Source organism: Lichenostomus cassidix, chromosome 1Aa (assembly GCF_008360975.1).
Source record: "Lichenostomus cassidix isolate B80296 chromosome 1Aa, HeHo_3.0, whole genome shotgun sequence".
Lineage (NCBI taxonomy): Eukaryota > Metazoa > Chordata > Aves > Passeriformes > Meliphagidae > Lichenostomus > Lichenostomus cassidix.
In genome coordinates, this window is record NC_139480.1 from 25,865,585 (window position 1) to 25,887,226 (window position 21,642).

The 21,642-nt window shown below is 41.0% G+C and overlaps 2 protein-coding genes across 5 annotated transcripts in view; one reads left to right on the plus strand and one right to left on the minus strand.

Moving 5' to 3' along the window:
- The window catches only part of ZNF277 (zinc finger protein 277), a 44,032-nt gene extending 23,586 nt beyond the window's left edge, over positions 1-20,446 (minus strand). Inside the window, exons 1-2 of the mRNA XM_085043081.1 lie at positions 20,324-20,446; positions 3,118-3,316 (exon numbers count right to left, since the gene is read on the minus strand). Coding sequence (XP_084899207.1) covers positions 3,118-3,316; positions 20,324-20,366 — 242 coding nt within the window. The 5' untranslated portion in view covers positions 20,367-20,446. The remainder of the gene's footprint in view (positions 1-3,117; positions 3,317-20,323) is intronic.
- Positions 20,447-20,473: 27 nt separating this feature from the next.
- The window catches only part of DOCK4 (dedicator of cytokinesis 4), a 246,548-nt gene continuing 245,379 nt past the window's right edge, over positions 20,474-21,642 (plus strand). For all 4 annotated transcript variants that reach the window (XM_085043039.1, XM_085043060.1, XM_085043049.1 and 1 more), the window contains exon 1: positions 20,474-20,766. In XM_085043039.1, the coding sequence (XP_084899165.1) occupies positions 20,730-20,766 (37 nt within the window). In that variant the 5' untranslated portion in view covers positions 20,474-20,729. The remainder of the gene's footprint in view (positions 20,767-21,642) is intronic.

A 21,642-nucleotide genomic window follows, 5' to 3' on the forward strand; every position in this document is an offset into this window, starting at 1 on the left:
CAATTGATCAGCTGCTGTTTTTTTCATGCTCTAAATTCTGAAGTGGTTTTGTTTCTTTTTTTAACTCCTGTGTCCATTTTTTCTTCACGGTAGTTTTCAATTTAATGAAATTAATTCAGTTTCACTTAAACTGGGTTTAACCATGCTGTCAAAGTGAAGGACTCAATAAGCAGATTTGCACCAAGCTTTGCATAAACACTGTGACCTATTCACATCTTCAGACAGAAGTGCCACTCAGATGCATCTTTATTGAAAAGATATATTACAGAGAACTCTCAAATTCCCCAAATATTGTGCTCTGTGTTCTGCAAGATGCAGTCAGGAAGCTAAAACTCAGTAAACACCAACTTGACAAAAGTGAGGTTTTGGCAGGTCTCCTGTGGAGCTACATTGAAAGCTGTAGCTTGGCAGAAAACTAGAAAGACAGAAAAATGAAGTCCCTGAACACCTGGGGGTAAGATAGCAGACAGAATAAGAAAAGCTCTAAACACATCTTGCAGGTTTAAACCATCAACTACAGTTATTTAAAAATATTCTGTACTATCTTTGTTGGTATTACAGCTGCATCAACAGAACCCAAGATTAGATTTCCACTGAACTAGGAAGCTACTGTCTAACCAACATGAAATCATCACTTCACTTATATGATGAAGGGGACTAAGCAATTCTTGTGCTAAATATTTAGAATTTTACTATAAAAAATAATCCGAAAATATTTTTACTATAAAAGAAATTTATTTTACTGGAAAGAATTTTACTATAAAAAATAATCTGAAAGTGCTTGCTTAGATTTATACTCATGTATGATATAAATCATGGGAGAGTTGCTAAGGTAAAGGCTAACTACTCAATAATTGTTTCTTATAATGTGCCTTCAAATTAGGAAAAGAATAATTAAAAAATCAGATACCATTATTATGAGGGCATTTTAAAATAGCTGCAGCTTTTAATATTTGTTCAATCTGTAAGTTTATTTGCCACAGCTATCAAATCCCATAGTGGCTCCCTTCACCTCTATTTACCATCTTAGCTACCATATATGAGGACTCCAACTGCAGCAGCCAAGGAATCAGCACAACTTTCTCTCTGCTAACTCTTGACATGGAGAGGACTAACCTCTGGTGCAGCAGACAGCTCAGCACAGTGAAGCCAGCACGTGTGGCTGAGGCTCATTCAGCAGCATCATTAGATGTCAGCAAGTGAGAGGGGAGCCTTTTGCTGTCCCCCTGCCTACTCCACTGTGTATAATGCACATTGAATGAGTTGCTACACAGAACTGCAATTCTTCCAGACTCAGTCATCCTTGAGCTTTTAGGACATAAATGTGCAAATGAAGAGATTTCAAGAGCTCATTTAATAAGTGCCTATCCCTTGCACTGAGAGAAATGAACACTACTACAAACTCACCTGCCCATAACTGTCTGTGTCACAGAAATTACAGTTAAGGGATTTCATATCATAAGACTTAACCCAAATAATCAATGACCAAATAAAACCAATGCCTTGTCATACTTCTAGAGAGACTGAATGAGTGACCATGTTGAGTCACGAAGCAGAAGCTTATGTTCCTTATCTCTTCCCCCGTGTTTATGCCAACTTATCTTTATTTTTCAAAGTTTAAAGAAAAATCAAAAAAGTTTTCCATTAGCATTGATCTCTTCTGGATTATCCACTTCTTGCAGTTCTGTCAAGAAATGTATTCCTAAGACTGGCTGTAACTCATTGCTAAATATAAAAAGAATACTATCGTTTCAGGGTTGATCCCTGTATTTTCCACACCTCAGTTCAACACATCAGAGTATGCTCTCTTTTTTGTGCATAGTATTAGACTTTTTTACTAATACAGCAAATCACAGAAAGCATACTTCAGAGTAACAACTCCATCATTTCACATCCTGGGGCCACTTTCTATAAGATCTGGCTACCTTCCAGTTGCATTACCAGCAAAAAGAATCTAAACGAGCACTTTTTGGAGAGGTGATTTTAAAATACACTTGTATTAATGCAAAATAATTCCCCCAAGCACACTTAAACTGGCAGTCCATGACTAAGCAGCTCCAATCCCTTTATTTACCTGAAGATCCTAGTATTATCTCCCAAGAACAGTACATTCTCCTTCTGCCCACCTTCAGCAGAAAAACTAACAAAAACTACCATCAGTTCTCAATTTTAAGCAAAGTTAAGCTCATCCATCATAGGAGGATTTATATGGCTTACATTTATTTCCCTAAATTATACTGTATTATTTCTTTTTTAAAATTTTTTTTGTGAGTCTTGATAGACACAAGGTCTTGGCTTTGACTGAGTAACTAATAACAGACAACCTACCAGAAAACTCATTTTAGTTGCAAAATTACCCATCTAACACTTAAACACTACAGCAGAACTAGCTACAGACTGGCAGGTAGTGTCTAGCCTTCCTCCTGGCCATACATTACTGTGGATGAATGCAAAATACCAAGCAAGTACCTCATCTATGAAGTTATAAGCCAGCTGGGGACATGACAGCTACTGGAGGAAGTTAAAAGAGAGAAAGCCAAACATGACCCAAACGTGTAGAAGGAGTCACAGTTGTATGTAGATCATACAAAAAGCATAGTTAAGGATTAAATGTGATTTCTATGGGGAAATATTATCAACCTTAAAATAACACAGATATCCTCCCAGAATGTGAGAGATCCTGTACTGAGCGGTTTCTGTGTACAACACTCAGCTTTAGGACATTGTACAGGGGTAGAAATAGTCTTACCCTACAGAAATAAAACCCCAGATTAGGAGAGCTGTTTGTCTGTAACGGGCTTTGCTAAAAAACAGCTTTCTAGTTTGCACACAACTTGTTGATTAGTGACAGGACCTGAGAAGACCCTGGGATATGTAAAAAATGTCAAACACAGGAATTGCCATGTGTTCTAAAACTGAGCTCCCTAGTCCCAGCAACATCTAGGGACTAAGGAGAGGGAAGGGAATAAGAGAACAACCTTACAGTTGAGTAGCAAATTACTCATAAGACAAGTCAACAGAAATCATCCTACAATGTCTTTTTAAAAAGATGATCTCTACTTTTCCAAAGCTTTCCATAACATCTGCACACATACATACTCAAATTATAACCCTTACCTTCTAAAATCTGCAACCAGTTTCACATCTGCTATAACGAGCTTGTGTTCAATAATCATGTGCTTCAGGAGCTGGTTTTGTTCTGCTAAGACATAGCATTCTTTGCAGAAAATACAAGGCACATAGGGAGAACTTTCTACTGCATCAACACCACCTGGACTTTCTGGCAGAGACAGAGGCTCCAAAATACACTCGGTATCTGAAATAGGTAAAAATAGTAATTAATTTAGATGAAGTAAATAAGTGTACATCTCTTCAAGTACTTTTAGGTAGCACATGTAAAACCTGTTGGAGTCTCAGTTTTGCATGTTACTTTTCTTAATTGTGCTTTTATTTATTGCAGAATATTTCTATAATTTTCTGACTGACTCTTGAAAATCTGTATGCATTTGTCTTTCCTTTTTTTTCCCCATTAGCATACAATTTACCCTTCCATGACCAAAGACCATCCTTGATAAAGATTACTGCCACGCAGAAACTTATGCCCACTGAAACACTTTCTAACTGCATAGATGTTGAGGAAGGGGCAGCCATGCTCCATGTAAAAAGGTCAATGGCATGTGTTTGTACTATACTGTACCAGTCAGACACAGGTTGCTCAAGTGACAGCACACAAAGGCGAGTCCCTGCTGCACCTTGTCCTGAGGTTATATGTGTGTATTCCCCATTCAAACAACACTGGTCTGAATTCATAAGCCTTTCCACTGGCATAAATTAGTGTAATTTATTAAAAAATACTGTGTGATCAAGAGAGTTCAACCCTTTGGCCCCATTAGCCTAACCAAATCCCAGCAGTCCAGAAATGAACTGTGGTGTTAATTTTCCAAATTAATCATACCTCAGTCTTGGGTAAGGCCTTGTCTTGGAAGCAAATACCAATTTTAACATGTATCTTCAATTTTTTAGGTACATCAATTTTGGATAGCAAAAGAGGAGTAGAAGTTAACAGAAAAAAGCTCCCCATGTTCCTGCACTCTTGAGGTTGAAAACTGAAAACATGGGTCTCTTTGACTCTTGTACTATAAAGTTAGCTTGTGCAGCAGGAGAATAAACTCAGTGGCTCTGGATTCCTGCAGTGACATGAACACCTCTGTAGAAAAATGAAATTTCACAGGATCAGAGAATGGATGAGATTGGAAGGGACCTCTGGAGGTCATCTGGTCAAGGAGGACTCTCAAGCAGGACCACCTAGAGCTGGTTGCCTGGGACCATATCCACATAGCTTTGACTCCACAACCTGCCCAGCAACCTGTGCCAGTGCTCAGACATCCACAGTGCAAAACCATTTCCTGATATTCAGAGGGAACCTCCTGGGCTTCAGTTTCTGAAGATATCTGAAGAATTAAGAAAAAGGCCTTCTCTCAAGTCTGTTATTTTGTCACAGAGCAATTTAAAAATATGCATGGTTAAAGGAACCTTAATTAATATTTACCAGATAGAAGAAGAAATGTCAACTTTCACCCTACAAAAATTACATAGATATGTTATACATTGGCAAGTACACTAAATCTGACAATCTGGTAACTTGCTCACATGGAAAATCTGAAAAATAATTTAAAAATCACAGTAATTCAGCTTTTTTTCTTAGGAGAGTATGTTCAGAGACAGACCTGGGAAGCTCCTATGAGTTCTGTGACAAATCTGTGTTCAGGCAGACAACAGGCATGGAGAGGGGAGTGAGGCTCTCCTCCACTGCACATGCTGTCCAGCAGTGTCTGCCCTGTGGAGACCTGCAGTGCTTCAGAGGAGCCAAGCACAGGAACACAGCACAGCTACTGGAATCCACAGGTGGGAGAGGATGGAACAAAACCAGATGGAACACAGTTTTATCAGTTCTGTGCTGCTCCTGGACGGATATATATGTCCTGTACAACTGCTGGGGCTTCTACTCAGGACTTTGGATAAATAGAACTTCCTGGAAAAGCAGTGACTTGACTGAAGACTGATGAGTGGGTTACACTGAATTAAATTTATCCAATAGAACTAAGGACTGTGGAAAGATGGCAGCACACAGAGCATGGTATTACCTGGAGCAATGCAACTGCTGTGCACAATCTAATACTTTTCTTCTCAAATTGTATCTGCACTTCAGCCCATTCACTTCCCTCAGAAATTTCTTTAATTAACTGGCATTGCAGAAATTGTTCCATTTTGTCCTATTTTAAGAACAGCAGTGGCTACGCTATGTACTAGAGCAATCCTCATGAAAGGGTCAAATCTCCCAAGCAAAATTGATGGTACCTCCAAGAGTCTAGGTTTGTCCATTCTTACAGTCAGTTCTGTTGCCTGAAGAAGCATTAAAATATGTGTACTGAGAAAAGTAGAACTCAATTTCTTTTGCAATTGCTGATGCCAAGTGAATTAAGGAGACACTCTGTCAGCCAGTACAACTGTGCCCAGTAAGCAGTGACATTGCTTTTTGTTCATTTTTTGTATAGGCCTCTTGCAATGACCTATTTAGACATTTAGAAACCCAAATAAATAAGTGCCTATCAGCCTCAAGAAATCAACTTTCAACAGATAGGTGTGTAGGGCAGGAATGGGTACTCAACTTAGACAAGGAGCCGATACTGTTATTTAGCAAGAGTACTGGTGAATAGCAACCACTTGGGCTGGGAAAACAGAACTGTTAACTCTTTAGCTGTAGTCATGAGCTGCTGAAAGGAACAAACTGACGCGAAGATTTTTTTTGCTGCCCAAACAGAGTAGTTAATACTAGTATTAGAGAACAGCTTTAGACTACTGGAGCGGTGTGGCAACTGCAGAAGCTTATGCAATTTCTTTTGAAGGCACTTAAAAGAGGGGATGAGGCAAAAAAGAATCTATGAAAATATCTCTGTACTCATCTGCTACAAAAAACACCTAACAAGAGCATAAATACACAGAGCTGAACAAAGATGCACAGCCTTTACCGTAGCACTTATTGGACTAACGTAGCATAAATCTCAAAACAGTACAAATAAATCTAAGCATACTATTGAAATCTCCCCAAAAGCAGCTAATTTTGTTTCTATATTTGGAGCAAAGTAGCCACAGGTACTGAATAAAAGCTGTTAACTAAAGCACAGCTCAGGGCTAACAGGGAAATAAAAACACTCATTTCCATTCTCAGACTCCAAGACTCCCATAGGCAGAGACACTTGAAAATGCAGGCAAAGTAGCAAGCTTACCTCTTTGAATCTACTGCAACAAGAACGACTTCACAGGGACAGATTAAACACCCCTCTAGTGCATGTGCCCTGGCTGACAAGGGCGAGAAGCAATTACCTAGGAATGCTATAAAAGCAGGGCAAACAAATAGCGATCACACAAATAGAGTAGTCTTCCAGAAGTCTGAGGGTGGAGAGTTTAAGTCAAAAGCTATATGAGCACCTCAGTTAAGCAGCTTTTTTTTTTCTCCATTGATTTATTTCTGCACTATTTGAAATCGTTGGTCTTTCAACACCTACAAAACCTTGCAGCATGTTTTCCTAATGGTCCTTAATTCCTTGATGTCCTGGTTCATCCTGGCTAGTTCTACTCTACCCTTCATTGTGTGTTGTGGTAAGCAGTAGCTTGAAAATGTCCAAGAGTGGAAGAAAATACATTTCTGAATCAGCACAGTTTTTGCTATCTCCCCTCTATTTCCTTTTTATTTCTGGTGTTTTGCTTGCTTTTAGGATCATTGAATTAACCACTGAATTATCGTCAATAATTCAAAGTCTCATAAGTTGTGAATCAGGTGTTAATGTACAAGACAGTGGTCATATTCTTTGTGTCTTTACTCCTGTGCATTACTCTGCATTTGTTAACACTGAATAGCACTTTTTTGGTACAGTTTGCTCAAATAACATGAGATTTCCTGCAACGTTTCAGTTGGCCCTTCAGCTTACCAAATGGAAAGGAAAAATGTTTATTAACAGCAAAATTTATCACCCTTCCTATTTGTGTCTGTGATGAACAGCACAGGATTCATGAGACTCCCTAAGAGAAGACAGTCCTATAAAACCCATCCATTAAGTTTTGGATGAATCATGTTGTTTCCACCGAGTTTTTCTCCTCTGTCTAATAGAAAAACAGCATGACTATTATGCAAACAGATATCCCAGAGGCTTCACAGAAAGCAGTCTGAACTCAGGAACTAAGAAAAATCCCTCTCTCAGTCACAGAACTGGCAGCTGACATCATGTTGTTCAACCTTTAACAGGACAGATAAAACTACGATCTTTAACAGCTAATTCAGAGCTAAAAAATATTATTAGCAGAAAGAAGAGAACAGAGGAATATGTTCTTTGAAAACAAAGACTAAGAAGTATGCAAGTTCTTAATGGGGAAATAAAATGAGTACTTTGAAGATATTTGACAATGAGATGGTATAGAAAACAATTTAGTTTCAAATGTAGAATAAGCACTGGATTTTGTTACAAGCACCTACAGGATATCCAGTCCAATGAATTTCTGATCCCTGCACAGGGACTGTATACATCATCACAACAGTGAAGAAAAAAAAACAAATTAAAAAAACAAAAAAGGCTTCCTGTTATAGAAATTATACGGTTTTATTTTATTTTACGAATTGTTATAACATAGGTTAGTTAATCTTCACAGCTAGTGAAGCAACAAGATGAAAATGGATTAATTTTCCTTACTGAAACATTTTTACTTTCAAATACAATTATTCTCAACCCAAACCCAATGTTCATTTGCACAATTAAGTAAACGTTACACCCACACACTTATAACACAGAGTACAGAACAGGCAATGTTCTCCACCTGCACAATCACACATGCAATTATCACAAAGCAATATGTCATGCAATTTTATGGCCAATACAAAAGATATTATCAGAAAGGAAGGAAAGATTCAGCATTTGAATGGGAGTTTTGAAAGGCAAAGTCCTCAGAGAAAGTTTAGCCAGTGTAACAGCTTGCTGCCACCAAGTAGCACAGAGATGTCTCATTATCCTGTCTTTCTCCTCCTTATCCAACCACTCCTAACCATCTACCACGGCCGTTCCGCTTGTGCTGGCTCCTAGGCTTGCCAAATCCTTTGATGAGTTAATTCAGCTCTTCACCAGAAAGAGCCATCCATTCCCTGCTTTTTGCTCAAGAATGTTGAAAATGCTCACACAAGAGTCCACAAGGGCAAGTGCAAGCCAAGGAGTGCACAGTGAGAAGCAGTAAGGTGAAACAGTAAGGTGAACCTTCCTCTCAGCTTCCTCCTTTCTTCTCAGCTTTACAGTCTAAGCTGTCTCATACAATTTTACCACAAGCATGCCACAGTGTGCCAGGTTTCTTCAAAGGCTGTACACACAAAGGAAAATAAACCACTATGATTTTATCGCTACTTCCTAACAAGGACACCCAGTACTGTCTTCACAAAATCCACTCTTGTCAGCATAGACACACGTAACGCACTAAATGCAGTGTGCTCAATTCTACTTGTGCTCAATTCTACTTGGTTGCACATCTGAACTAAGTATTCTGACTAGCTCTAGGGACAAACTGAACACTGCTGCATAAATTACATTCTCTAACAAGAAAGTGGAGGTAGTGGGGCTCAGATAAATGAAGTAAGTTCACTGTTAGAACTCTTCACTCAGGCGGCTTGGCTCTGAGGTGCACCCTGCAGCTGTGCCTCGAGTGCTCAGGGAGCAGCAGACCTTCCAGCAGGCAACCAGCAAGATGAGGAACTCCCTAAACTCATCTGCAGGGAACGCTGAGCAGAGGGCCACTCACATCCTTCTTTTTGAAGCTTTGCCACTAGATAAAAAGGAATGAGAGGCTCAAGACCAGTGGGAAAGGAGGTAAGTCCAGAGACAAGGGTTTTTAACTAGGGAAGAAGAAATCTTACTTAAAACAGATTAATCCATTTATTATTAAAGGAAGAATACTTTGAAAATTCAAGACTTTGCAAAGTCTGAGAACGGAAGTGATGAAAAAGGAATTAATACAAATTTGCTTTAGACATATTTACAGGTTTTCTGTAATTTTTTGTAGTCTATAGCACAGCAACAAGGCCTTAGGCTGAAGACTTTATGATGAAAATATAGACATGAAGAGTATATATTTATAAGCCCACTGTTGGTAACACAAGAATAATGAAACAAAATAAAAACATCTGCTGGAATGTTAAGTGTCTTTCTAATTAAATCCAATAGTTGAATGAATCAATTAATTACCAACAAATCTGGTTTATCATCTCTTAATACAGCTGGTTAATATTATGAGGAGATTAGTACAAGAACTCGAAATGATTCTAACGCAAAAATGAACACAACAAAGACATACAGGTGAATACAGGAGTCCACACAATAAGCAAAAGACAGGTTTTTAGACATGCAAAGAACAAAGAGGAGAAAGAATGACAGGGAAACAAAAGACACCTAGCAAACCTGGCACTCCTCACTAACACCACAACAGATGCCGAACGGAAAACAAAAAGGCTGAGCATCCTCCCCCAAGTTCACATTGATTACACAGCAAAACCATTTAGTTATCAAAATGACCAAACCCCCACACAGAGTCCCTTGGGGAACCAACCTGGATTCCTACAGGTAATTCTGCACAAAACAGTGCTGCATTTAAAATTCTTTAGGAAACGAGTTGTTTCAAAGCTTTGTCTTGGAATTTTTTTTTTGAGCTAATGAAAGAGCACAGAGAAGACCAGCTTAACACTCAAAATACACACATGACAGCTTCCCCATTTTGCAGCCTTGGCACTGCAGCATCTATTTGTTGGCACAGCAGTATTCCCTAATTTGTGGTCATATTCTTGGAAGCAATTTCATACTGATTACAGGATTTTTCCTTTGTTTTCCAGAGTATAAAAGATGGATGACTAATGACTTGCCAAATAAACAGTATTCAAAGCCAAAACTCAGAATAATGAAAATAAAACACCCTGTCATCGTCCTCACCAATACTATATGCAAATATGTTTCTTAGTGAAAGAAGAATCAATGTACATAATCATCTCCTACCTTGATATATTAAAGCCCTCAAGTACTTCTATTAAGTTGAATTAAGTCTGAGTTCATGAGGAATTATTTAGCTATTACTTCTGCTTGTTAACACACTATGAACGATATTTAGTTAAAATGTCCATGTGCTCTAGGAGACACCACATCCTGTAGCTTCCCCCAAGATCAATCAGTCTCAACCATGCCTATTTTTTCATTGAATGCAAATGAGCACTTCAAAAGAATACTTAATCTTACAGCTAAAGCGTGTCAGTTTCACAGAAACCGTACATATTCTGTAGCATTTGCTGTCTAGGAATATGAGAATTTTATTCTAGTCAAATGACAGCTTTAAGAAAAGCTGTAAGTTACCGAATCCTAATAACTCAGGACAGAGTTTCTATAGAGCAGGTGTCTGCTGGGAGCTGGAACTAACAGAAATACAACTGTGCTTAATAGCCATATTTAACAGGGCTGCTCTGTCGGGGAGCTTAGGATGTTGCAGTTTCATTAGCATTAACAAGTGTTGCTATGGGTACCGCAGCACAGGCATCAGAACACAACTGAATAGGACTGGGAAAGTGATTAATAAAAATGTGAAGTGCTGGAATTTTAATAAAACAAAACCAATGTGCTTGCCAATAAGATCATGTTTAAATTATAGACTACATTATTGCCCAGTTCAGCAGCAGATACATGCCACTGCTTGTCGTCTTTCTGCTTGAGCCCAAACAAACCCCCACATCAGTAAAGACCAGAGCAAACCCACTGTTCTCACACAGAGGGACACACATGCCCACACACACACTAATGAAAGTGACCCTAATAAGTATTCATAACAATATTTAAGTGCTGATGTTAATATGCAATTTATAAATATTTAATGCACTACAGCAGGTTCTATTGCAAGCTCAGAGCCATATAATGCCTCATTCCTGGGTAAATGACACAGACATTAGTGCAACTAAATTCAGGGTTTCATATTTTGGGCACAAATATGAAACAATATTTATCTTCTTGGGAATTGTGTACTGAATAATTTTGTTATACTTTTCAGAGCTTCTCTGATTCCTTATTTCTGTTGCTAAAATTTCTGTTTACCTTTCCTTGTTTAGGTTGGTCACATGATTTGGTAGACATGGAGAGCTGAGATCCATATTATGTACTAAAGTAAGGGATTAGAAGCAATGATTAAATCCTACCCTATTATCTGGAAAGATTAACAAAGTAATTATGTAGGCTGAAATTAAGAATGTTTAGTTACAAAGAAGAGGAAGAAAATACCCAACAGAAGAATTTGAAATGGAAGAACAAAAGTGACAATCCAGGTTCTTCTTTTTTATCACCCAAATCTATTTAATAAAAATTGGCAGCTTTTTTCTGTTTAACTTGCTATTTAGTACAAAGGCATACCAAAGACACCACAATAAGGCATAAAAAATGCTGTTTAAATATAAAGTGTAAAGATTGAATTTCTGCTATTTTCACATGAAAACTCCTAAAAAAAAAAAAGGTACAATTTTTTGCCAAGGTGATCTGGACCATCATTTTAAAACTTTAAAAATGCATATTGGAAGGTATCACAAGTGAAAAAAATGTATATGCAAATGTAGTATTTGTGTATGTTACCACAGCCAGTGTTCTGCTTAACCCTCTACAAAGAGCAGTAAGCTGGAAATAGGCATGTCTTATTTCACATTCACTGTGTCTGTGACCTTAGCTCTTCCAGAAAGGTGGCATCTTAACAATGTGGTCAGTATGAACAGTGATAATTCATTGCTGTAATTTATCTTTACAGTGCCTTTAACAAGCCGAATAACTTTTTTTTTTTGTACTGAGCCGAATAACTTTTATGCCAGCATTGCTATGTAAGGTAGGTTAATTAGTTTACTCTCTACTTTTTATCATGATCATTTAGTAGTGATCAATAATGCTTTATCACTGGGATTTTCCTTTTCTTGTCACCTGTTCTTTTCCTCTAACAGGATTCAATTTCCAAGCACGTTTATCCTTTTGATGTTAAAAGAATTGCCTCCTGGTCTTTTGAAACAATTGCTTTACACTCTGTAACTAAAGGAAAGGCTGTGTGATTTGCCTTAAAAACATAAAGCCTGCTTTAGCAGTTCCTGTTAGACACCCCCACGTCATTAGGAAAAAGGCAGCTACTTGAGAAAAACAACTACAAATAGTGTGAAACTTCTATTTTAAATGTCACTTTAATTTTTTTCAGACTCATATAAATTAGAACCAACCTCAAAGTGTATCTTGAGAGGTCTCATTTCTGGCGTCCTTGTGTATGTGACTTTCATACGGACAGAACAGGCTGAAATCTTTCTCAGATATTCTGACTGAGCTTCCTGACATATAGAAAGCCTTCAAGGCTGAATTGTTTAAGTGAATTTTGTACTTAATGAAGAATCAGTATGAGGAAGAGGTCCTGTGATGTTAGAATCTCTGTGGTCTGTTGCTGCTTTCTGAGTGAACTGGAGCATTTCCAGATGGAGAGTAGCAAAATAAGTTGTTTCTACATTTAGAATCAAACCTCCATATACTGGTATTCAAACTGGAAAAAACAGTGGCTCAAAAGAAAAGTTCATTATAGTGTGCAGTGATGTGAATCAACATAGTTCAGCCTAACTGATATCAGGATTCAGGAAAACAAAGCTTTGACTGTACTTCAAATAATCCACTACTTATACTCTTTACACATAAATTTTTGAAAATTATTTTCAGAGCAAAGTATTTTTAAGTCAGAGCTCAAATACTTACGTCTTAGAGATTCTAGGGATATTTCACAGCAAGCTATATAAAATTTCCATAAGTGTATTCTGACTTTGTACCAGAATTTGAAATAAATATTTTTGTGATCCTGGCCTTATTTTTCATCCTCCACACATTCATTAAACATAGGACATAGATCTTGACTTCTTAAGTATGATATATGCTTACTAACTGATACTGCTAATGTAGCTCATGGACATGGATGATGCAATAATTGAAATTAATTTCCTCAAGAAAAAGAATTAGAATGTTAGAATTACTGTTATAAGTTGTTAATTTTTTTAGGCAACATTTTGCTAACTGTATAAATACACTCAGACTCCTAAACATTAAATTAGTACAGTAACAACACAGACTGCATGTTTTCATCCCATGTAAGATGAAATCAAATTAAAACCTCCAGCAGGATGTTTTCTGTTACATACCAGTCTTCAGTGAAAAAGCTCTATCTCATTTATTCATGCATTATGGAGTCATAATAAAATTCAGTGCTGGCACACTGCTCAAGATAAATGCTAGCAAAATGCTCCTCTGACAGCAGTATCACTTCGAACTGCACACATTTGTTTCATAACCATTCCTGGTTTTATATTGTGAGCCCTGTGCACTTCCACCATGGGACTGACAGGCCTGAGCTGGGGCACGTGCCATGAACTTTGGCAGAGGTTCTGGATGGGAGAGTGCTGTGCCAAGCCTCCCTATGCTGCCCACCAGCCCTGTCCCTCCTCCCGCATCTCAGCACAGCTCTGACCCACACAGGAGTCTTGCAGCCCCTGATCACTCTCCAGCTGCTTTGTGCACTGGCTGGGTTTAGAGATCAGTTTTGCAGCGTGTGAACTGCATTTGTCTGGAGTCCAGATGCACACAAAATGCCTTCCAACCCTTAACCAAAATGCGTGGGTTTAAACCAAGAGGCTCTTTAGTGTGGGAACACTGACTTCACGTAATCCTAAGCAGAAATGCCAAACCGTGCCATACAGTTGCAGGGACTGAGGCACCTTTATCTACTGTGCCTTATTATTTGTTCAGGTAACATACATAGAGAGCCATAACATACCACAAAAACTCATGAGTCTGAAACAGATGGCATATAAAGTTATGAAGCTTCAATACCAGAGGGGTAAAGAGAAGGTGTTTAACCTGCTACAACTACACAGAGCAAGTAGCTACTCCATAGGCAGAGAGTCACCGAAGACAAATGGGAGGATGACATCTCAATGAGAAGAATCAAACAGAAACAGCTGGGCCATTTCACACTGGTCACTGTCTGCGAGTCATAAAAATCAGAGAAAAACACACAAAAGTAAAAGAAAACAAACCCAAAACCACCCATTTGGAAGACATGGTCCAGTGAAAACATGAGGCAAAAAAAAAATCAAAAGTAATGTTTCAAGAAACACACTTGAAATGTATTACAAAGAACAGACAGGTGTCTGTAGACCACTGAAGCCACTGACAAAACACCTACTACAATTTCTAACTTAAAGGTCTACTATAGCAAAATATTAGGATAAAATGGTAAACAAGCAGTGATCATGGAAATACCTGCTGGAAAACCAGGTCTTGAGATCAACGATCGAATAACTGCAGCTATACCATTTCCTATCGAAACATTAAAAGTTAACATGAAAAGTATTCAGTACTGCTGTATACTGATGATCTAAAATCCTTTATGATCTTAGAAAAAACTCAAGTCAAATGCAGTGCCCTTTTTATTCATTTCATATTTTGTTGGCAGACATTTGACTGTCCTAACATCTAAGATGTTTTGAAAAATCAATAGAGACTCCAGTTGAGCACTCCTGATTCCATACCATAATGAAGCGATCAAATACAAGTACTCTTTAAGTATGAAGTAACTTGAGCATTCCACATCTGTACAGCAAAATAAGTGTTATTGTTTATACTATGGGGCAAAACTCTACCACCCTACCAAGAGGGGCAGAAAAACTCCGTAACATGAAAGTGCTTATGCAAAACATCCAAAACATGTCTTGCATAAATAGCCACACAAACTACATTTTTACTCTTTACTAGCTGGCATATTCTTATTGAGGAAAACTGCTTGCATGCCCCCAGTTGCCTAACCCTACTGTGGAGCAGGTTGGCATCTTTCAAAAATGTGCACATCATATTGCAAACTAAGTGGAATCAAAGAATCATAAAATGGTTTGGGTTGGAAGGGACCGAAAAGAGCACCTAGTTAAAACCCACCCCCAACCATGGGCAGGGATGCCACAGCACAATTTCAGTCTGGTTATGTGGTTTTAGTGGTACTGACTAATACATTATTTAATTCAACAATTACCGGGTCATTGAATACCAGTCATTTTCCATTAAGGTGACTGTAATTAAGTACTGATTGAGTGTAGACAGCAATTCTGCAAAGAACCCACACTTTCACAAATACATTTCCCTGACTTTAGTGAGACACTGGTCAGAATGATGTGCCCAGCTCTTCACAGGCACAGACCTGCTTTAAAGTTGTACAAAACTTACCACAATTTTTTTCTCCTGCTTCGTCAATGCCATTTCCCTTCCACTGTGTGAGGCTTTTATTGATGCAATATTTAAAGCTACTTTAAAAAGCCCACAGAAAGACATTCAAATGCTTTCAGGCTTTTCTCCTGGTTTCAGCCTGCTGGGAGTTTGTGGATGAGAATGTGAAGCAAAAACCTCAGAGGGAGGCTGGGAACAACTGCAGTTTTAGGATGCAAATGGTCACAAAAAGATGAGGAGTTCTAGCAGAGGTTTCAAGACAGGAAATGGTGGAAGGAAGCACATAGGGCTGGGAAAGGTTATGAAGGCTGTGCCGACAGACAAATTTAACCTATACTGAAGTTAACATACATAATGCTTGTAATTTCATAATATTTAAGGTTTTTTTCCGCCTTTCCTATAGTTCATAAATACAATCATCTGCTAGTTTAAACCCTACATCCCTTGATGAAGAAAGCTGGCTAAAGTCTCAAAGGGTGAACTCGATCACCTGTTTATATGACAGGCACACCCACACCCTGGGTGTGGCAGTCATCATTGGTTACAAGAATCTACAGCTTTGGTGCTCTTCCAGAAAACCAGAACTTCCCAGTAAAAACAAAGCAGTGAAAAAGGTATTTCAATCAGCGTAACAAATTATCCTAGCATCTATGTTACACTCAGAACATTCAAAACATTGAAGTACCTCCCTAGCCTATACCTCTACATCTAAATAAAGCATGTCCACATCTATTATTCGTTCAAGTGATGAGAAAGCTTTTTGAGTAAGAATCAGGTATTTGCCAACACAAAAGCAGTTTAAAGGTCTTCATCAGTGTGAGGACTGATTAAACACCACTCACTCTTGCTCCACTGCAGGTAACAGAAAAACTGAGCAGAGATTTCAAAGAACTTGAAGGCTTTAACACACAAACAACTTATCATGTTTAAGCTGTGTACGTGCTCACCAGGCAGTCTGAAGCAGCTCAACTCCAAATGAGCTCTGCTTAGAGTACAGAGGAGCTGATACTTGGTAGTTTGTTCATGTATCAAAGCCTTTACTTGCTAGTGAGCAGGCAAGAATTGGTTTAGACTACTAAAACGAAATACAAAGATAAAGGCCATCTATCTTTGCTTTTAAGCTATGAAAGTTTTCTGAATTCAGAGAAAACCAAAGAGCAAGTCTTTATTAGGTACTTTTGGGAAACACAATATATTCTATGCCGTGTGCTAACAAAAGTTATGCATTCATGCTGAGGTGTGGGGATACCCCCTTGTCTTCAGATAAAATACACTGCACATTTGCAACACAATTATTTGTGACATTATGGCAGGAATGACAGGCATTTCAGATCTCTATTACCAACCAATACAATTCACCACTTATTTTATTAAGTCATTAAAACTTGTTTAATGAAATACTTAGTTTCACTTGTATATTCTCCCATCGGCAGTTATTTAAGAAATGTGCTGTGAAGGCTAAAACCGCTGAAATATTATAGCAATAATTACATGAAAGGATTTTGCCTTTTTAATTTTCAAACAGGGAAGCATATAAAAGGTGATTTTACCAAGAATAATTTAGTATTTTCCAGTCCTCCAAAAGATCTATTTGCTTATCAGGTAAAAGTGTAAAATTACTTTGAGATTGCATTTTTAATTAAAAATCACAAAAAAGGCTCTTAAAACATTTTAAAAATAATACTGCTTTAGGAGATTCATTCTTGTAGTCATATTAAAATAAATTGTGTTGCACTTCCAGAGTTAATTAGTGAACCTGTCCTCCAGGTGTAATTGCTAATTGTTCAGTTCACAGTGATTAATCTGCATCAAACCAAGATCCCTTACAGAGCTTATAATGCCTACTAGTAAAAGGAATCTCTTCTCTCTCATCAAAATCGGTAGTATGATGGAAACCTCGGGTATTGAAATCTTCTACTGCACACAAAGATTTAACCTGAGAAACAGATGACAGGTGATATTCTGGATACTTGAAAGTGCCCTGTGGGGAAACAACTGAGGATGTAACCACGTGTGTGATCATTTGGAGCTGGTGGGGTTTTTAAGGAAGGCTAGTGAGCAGGATATCAACCTCTAAACCCATGAAACAAACAGGCGGACATGCATGGGTTGCTCATCTGGCTAAGGTGCGAGGAACTCTTGTGAATGAAGAGACAAGAAGTGGCAGCTGTGTGCTTGGGGCAATGGCTGCTCTGTCACCATGCTGGAGTTTTCACCCACCGACATGAGCAGCCAGCAGCTCCCCATTCACAACCGTGCATGCTGTGGATATTTTGGAGAGGGTGGTGGTGAAGCACTCAGTCTGATCTGAATAGGAGGGGTAGTATAAAAGCAGGGGATGGGAAGGCATCTAGTTCACTACGTATTTGGTTATTGACTATTCAGTATAAAAGAAACAACAAATAACAAGGAAAGTGGTAGATTACACACAAACAAATATTAATGAGCAGTAAAAACAGAGACAGTAAGTTGTCTTTGTCACTATGAAACTAACGCCATTAAAGGAACTACTCACACATACTTGTGTGAGTACCTTTAACTCACTCAAACTTTAGTTTTCCCCAGTAAACCGAATGTTGTTAAAAATGGGACACAAGAGAGACATGGAAGGCATGCTGTGCTCTGGCATGATACACCCCAGCAGCATGTATTCAAAAGTACTTGTGCACAAAAAGACCTGGAGTAGGAAACTGTAACTGTCAGACTGCTGATGAAACAATGAAAGACACACTTCCAGAAAAAATACTCATTTTAAAATCCACTGACAGATGCTTTAAGAAGTGTTGATATGTAGCATAATTAATGCAGACTGAACAAACTGTACTTTGGACAGTAATATGTTTATTAAAACCCACTTGGTGAAGGCTGCTGACTAGAAAGCAATACTGTCCTGGATTAGAACATAAAGCACAGGTTTTCCTGTAAATAGGAATCAGCAAACCAGGAGGTAATATGTTATTTAATTTTCCTATATGCTGCCTCCAAGTAAGTGACACACCTTCTCAGGTGCACATGCAAGTACAAGATATTGCTAAAGAGAATAGTTTTGCAGAAATGAAACCTCTGAATGAGTAAGGATATTGTTCAGAGGCAGACAAACAATAAATATTAGGGAGTGGTATTTCTTTGCCCATAGACAATGTGATTTATATTCTTAAGATCTACTGACCCTAAGTGACTGTGTTCTAAACAAATAATTTTGAAAAGGCTATTTGAGCTATTGGGCACTCTTGTCTTTGTCCAAGGGAAGACTGTTCATGCGCTAGTCAGTCATGGTTAACATGAGAGATAGCAGTTACTAGGCTGGGGCAGAATTTTATGACGCCCAGCCAGCATGTTGGCAGACTTGTCTCACGGAGATAGGAAGTGCCAGGATGTACATGGCAGTCTGTAGCCTGACACCTATTATTTTGATTTTCAATAGTGATTTTTACATATTTCATTACCTAGAGACTCCAAATGATCTGCCAGGGAATGCAAAGTGAGTTTGGGAGTAAAGACAGAGGAAGTCCTTTCAATGAGTGTTTATGCTCTGCGAAAGGAAAACAGCATAGGCCTCTGAATTTCCATGGAATAAACCTTTTTATCTTTGGACTGGCGCCAATGTCTTTACAAGAGTTACCTGGGAAAACTTCAGGGTAACCTCATCATCTTTAGGAGTTCACAGACCTTTGTGTACACCAAAGAGTTACACAGACACAGGCACATGCTCTTTCCAACAGTTAAAACAGCACTGCTTTGCTTCCGGGTGCAATTACACCAGTGTGGAAATGCTCTAAAAGGGTCTGGCTTTTCATATAAGAGGTTCATGCCGACATACTGCAACCCAGAAATAAAGCAGGACTACTGCTTTAACTACTAGTATAAACTGATATTAATTTTATGAACAGAATAAAGGAACATACTAGAGAAACAACATAAATGTCACTTAAAAGAGCACTCACTATCAAAGGCTCAAACACAGAATAAACGTGCTCTAACTCTAGGTTTGAAACTGCCTGCTTGCGAATGACTTCCTTTCATTGTGTCCTTCACACTATTAGTGACTTGACAGCAGAAGTTAAAAGCCAACCTGAACCGAAAGTTACTTTATTCTCTTAAATGTCAAAACATTAAACTATCTTTTTCATTCAGATCAAAGCAAATAAATCCATAAAATCTCCAGATACCACTTCAGAATCATGATTTGATTGGAGACCACTTTCCTAAAACCAGACATACTCATCTTAGAGACAATTTGTACCTGGTAAGGCCTGCAAAACAGCATCATTATCACTGGTTTCCCCCATTTTTTCTGTCTGGGCCTTTCCACAGGACCAGAAGGTACAACCCAACTCTTGCTCCTGCCCCACAACACCCAAGTTTCTCTTAAAAGTTCAGCCTGAGGATTTCTTGCAGTTTACCTGTGCTTGAGTTCTAGCTAAGCTCCTTCTAGAAGGACTCAGACACACAGCCTTCTCAGCAAGCACACAAATCCTGCTGTTCTAGACGCTTACGGAACCTGGCTTATCCCTGCAGTGATTCCCCACAGACCATTTGTGCTCCTCGCTGTGTACCGCCTGCTTTCATTCTCTCTGTGGATGTGTGTGTTGACAAAGGATTTATGTGAGAAGCCAAAATGCTCCCTGGACCATCAGCTCCACGTCCCACCGCTCTGGCACGCTGCCGGCACCAACTCCATCTCGACTCGCTATTCGAAACTCCCCCTGTCCCCACAGTTCCGTGTGCCAAACGCGGGAGGACTGGCATCAGCAGGGCCAGAACGACACACGGGAGGCGTGTACAGGCAGCCCACGGAACCCCGCTCCGCCGGGCGACAGGCGATCCCCACCGCGCCGGGCCCTGGCTCTCCCGGCCGCCCCACACGTGTCCGTCACTCCGCACCCCAGGCATGGCTGCGCCAGCCCCGTCCCGCCGTCCGAGCCGGGATGGCGGAGCGGAGCTGGGAGCGCAGTGCGAGATCCCCCCTCCCGCAGCACACTCACCTCCCCGCGCCGGCAGCCCCTCAGCCCCGCGGGACGCAGCCATTCCGCCACCGCCGCTCCGCCCGCCCCGGCGCTGGGCGGCCCTCGGGAGCCGCGCTCCGCCCCGCTCCGCCCCGGCGGGGAGCGCGGGGCCAGACGGGGCTCGTAGTCTCTCCCTCGGCCGCGGGCGACGAGGGGCGCGGCCGCATCGAGGCACTACGTTCCCCGGCGTGCAGCGGGACGGGGAATATAAGTAGCTAGCAGCGAGCGCGCCTCAGTCAGTCCGCCCGAACAATGCTCTCGCCGCCGGGGCCGGGCAGCCGCGGCTGAGCGCGGCGGGAGCCCTTGGCAGCCGGACGCGCTTGCCGGCCACCGCCGCTCCCGGCGGAGGGGCTGGCGGGGGAACGGGTGCTCGCACGCCGCGAGCATGTGGATACCCACGGAGCACGAGAAGTACGGCGTGGGTGAGTGAAAAAGAAGGCGAGCGGGGCAGCGCGGGGCGAGGAGCGGCGCTGCCGGCGGGGAGCGCATCCCGGGCAGAGCGGGCTCGCCCCGCGGGGCGCTGCTGCCGCTTCCCCCGGGAGCGAAGGCAGCGCCCTGCGTGTGTGAGCGCAGCCGTGGGGGGCCGAGGTCCCGTCAGGGCGCGGGGGAGCGGCCCCGTCCCCGGGGCACAACAAAGGGCGGCCGCTGCCCGAGCCGCGGCTCCGGCGTCTCCCCCCGCTGCCAGGGGATGGGGCAGGGGCCGGTCCTCCGTCTCCGAGGCGGGCGCTCGCTTTTCCCCGCAGGCGCTGGGTGAAAAGGCTGGCGTTTCGCGGGGAACAAAGCAGCCTAAAAACAAATCGCTGGGAGCGGCGACCCTGTGGGAGAAGGTGTCCGGCGGCGGCCCGGGAAGGAGCGGGAGCGGGGCCGCGGGCATTGTTCGCGCGTCGGGGGTTTTGTCGCCGCTTCGCTGGTAACCAGACAAAGTGTCGCTTGTGGGAGCCCCGCCGCCTCGCCTGTTTGTTCCCCTCTGCCCGGTGCAGGGCTCCAAAGCCCGCGGGTTTGGCTTGCGGAGTGAGCGGAGAGGCTAGCGGTGATTTTATTTTTCTTGGCACCGCCTACGCCAACACCCGGTGAGCGCCGGCCGCTGGTCCCGGACAATAGCCCCGGGTGACACGGCTGTAGCCAAACTGTTGTACAGAGCTGCCGGCGTAGTAGGCAGCTCTCCGTGTGTTTACGTCGCGTTTGAACGCGGAGTTGTTCGTACTGGGGAGAAGCGGGAGGAGCGCGGAGCCCTCCTTTGTGTGTGTGTGTGTGTGTGTGTGTGTGTAGCAGCGCTGTGGCGAGCCGAGAGCGCGGGG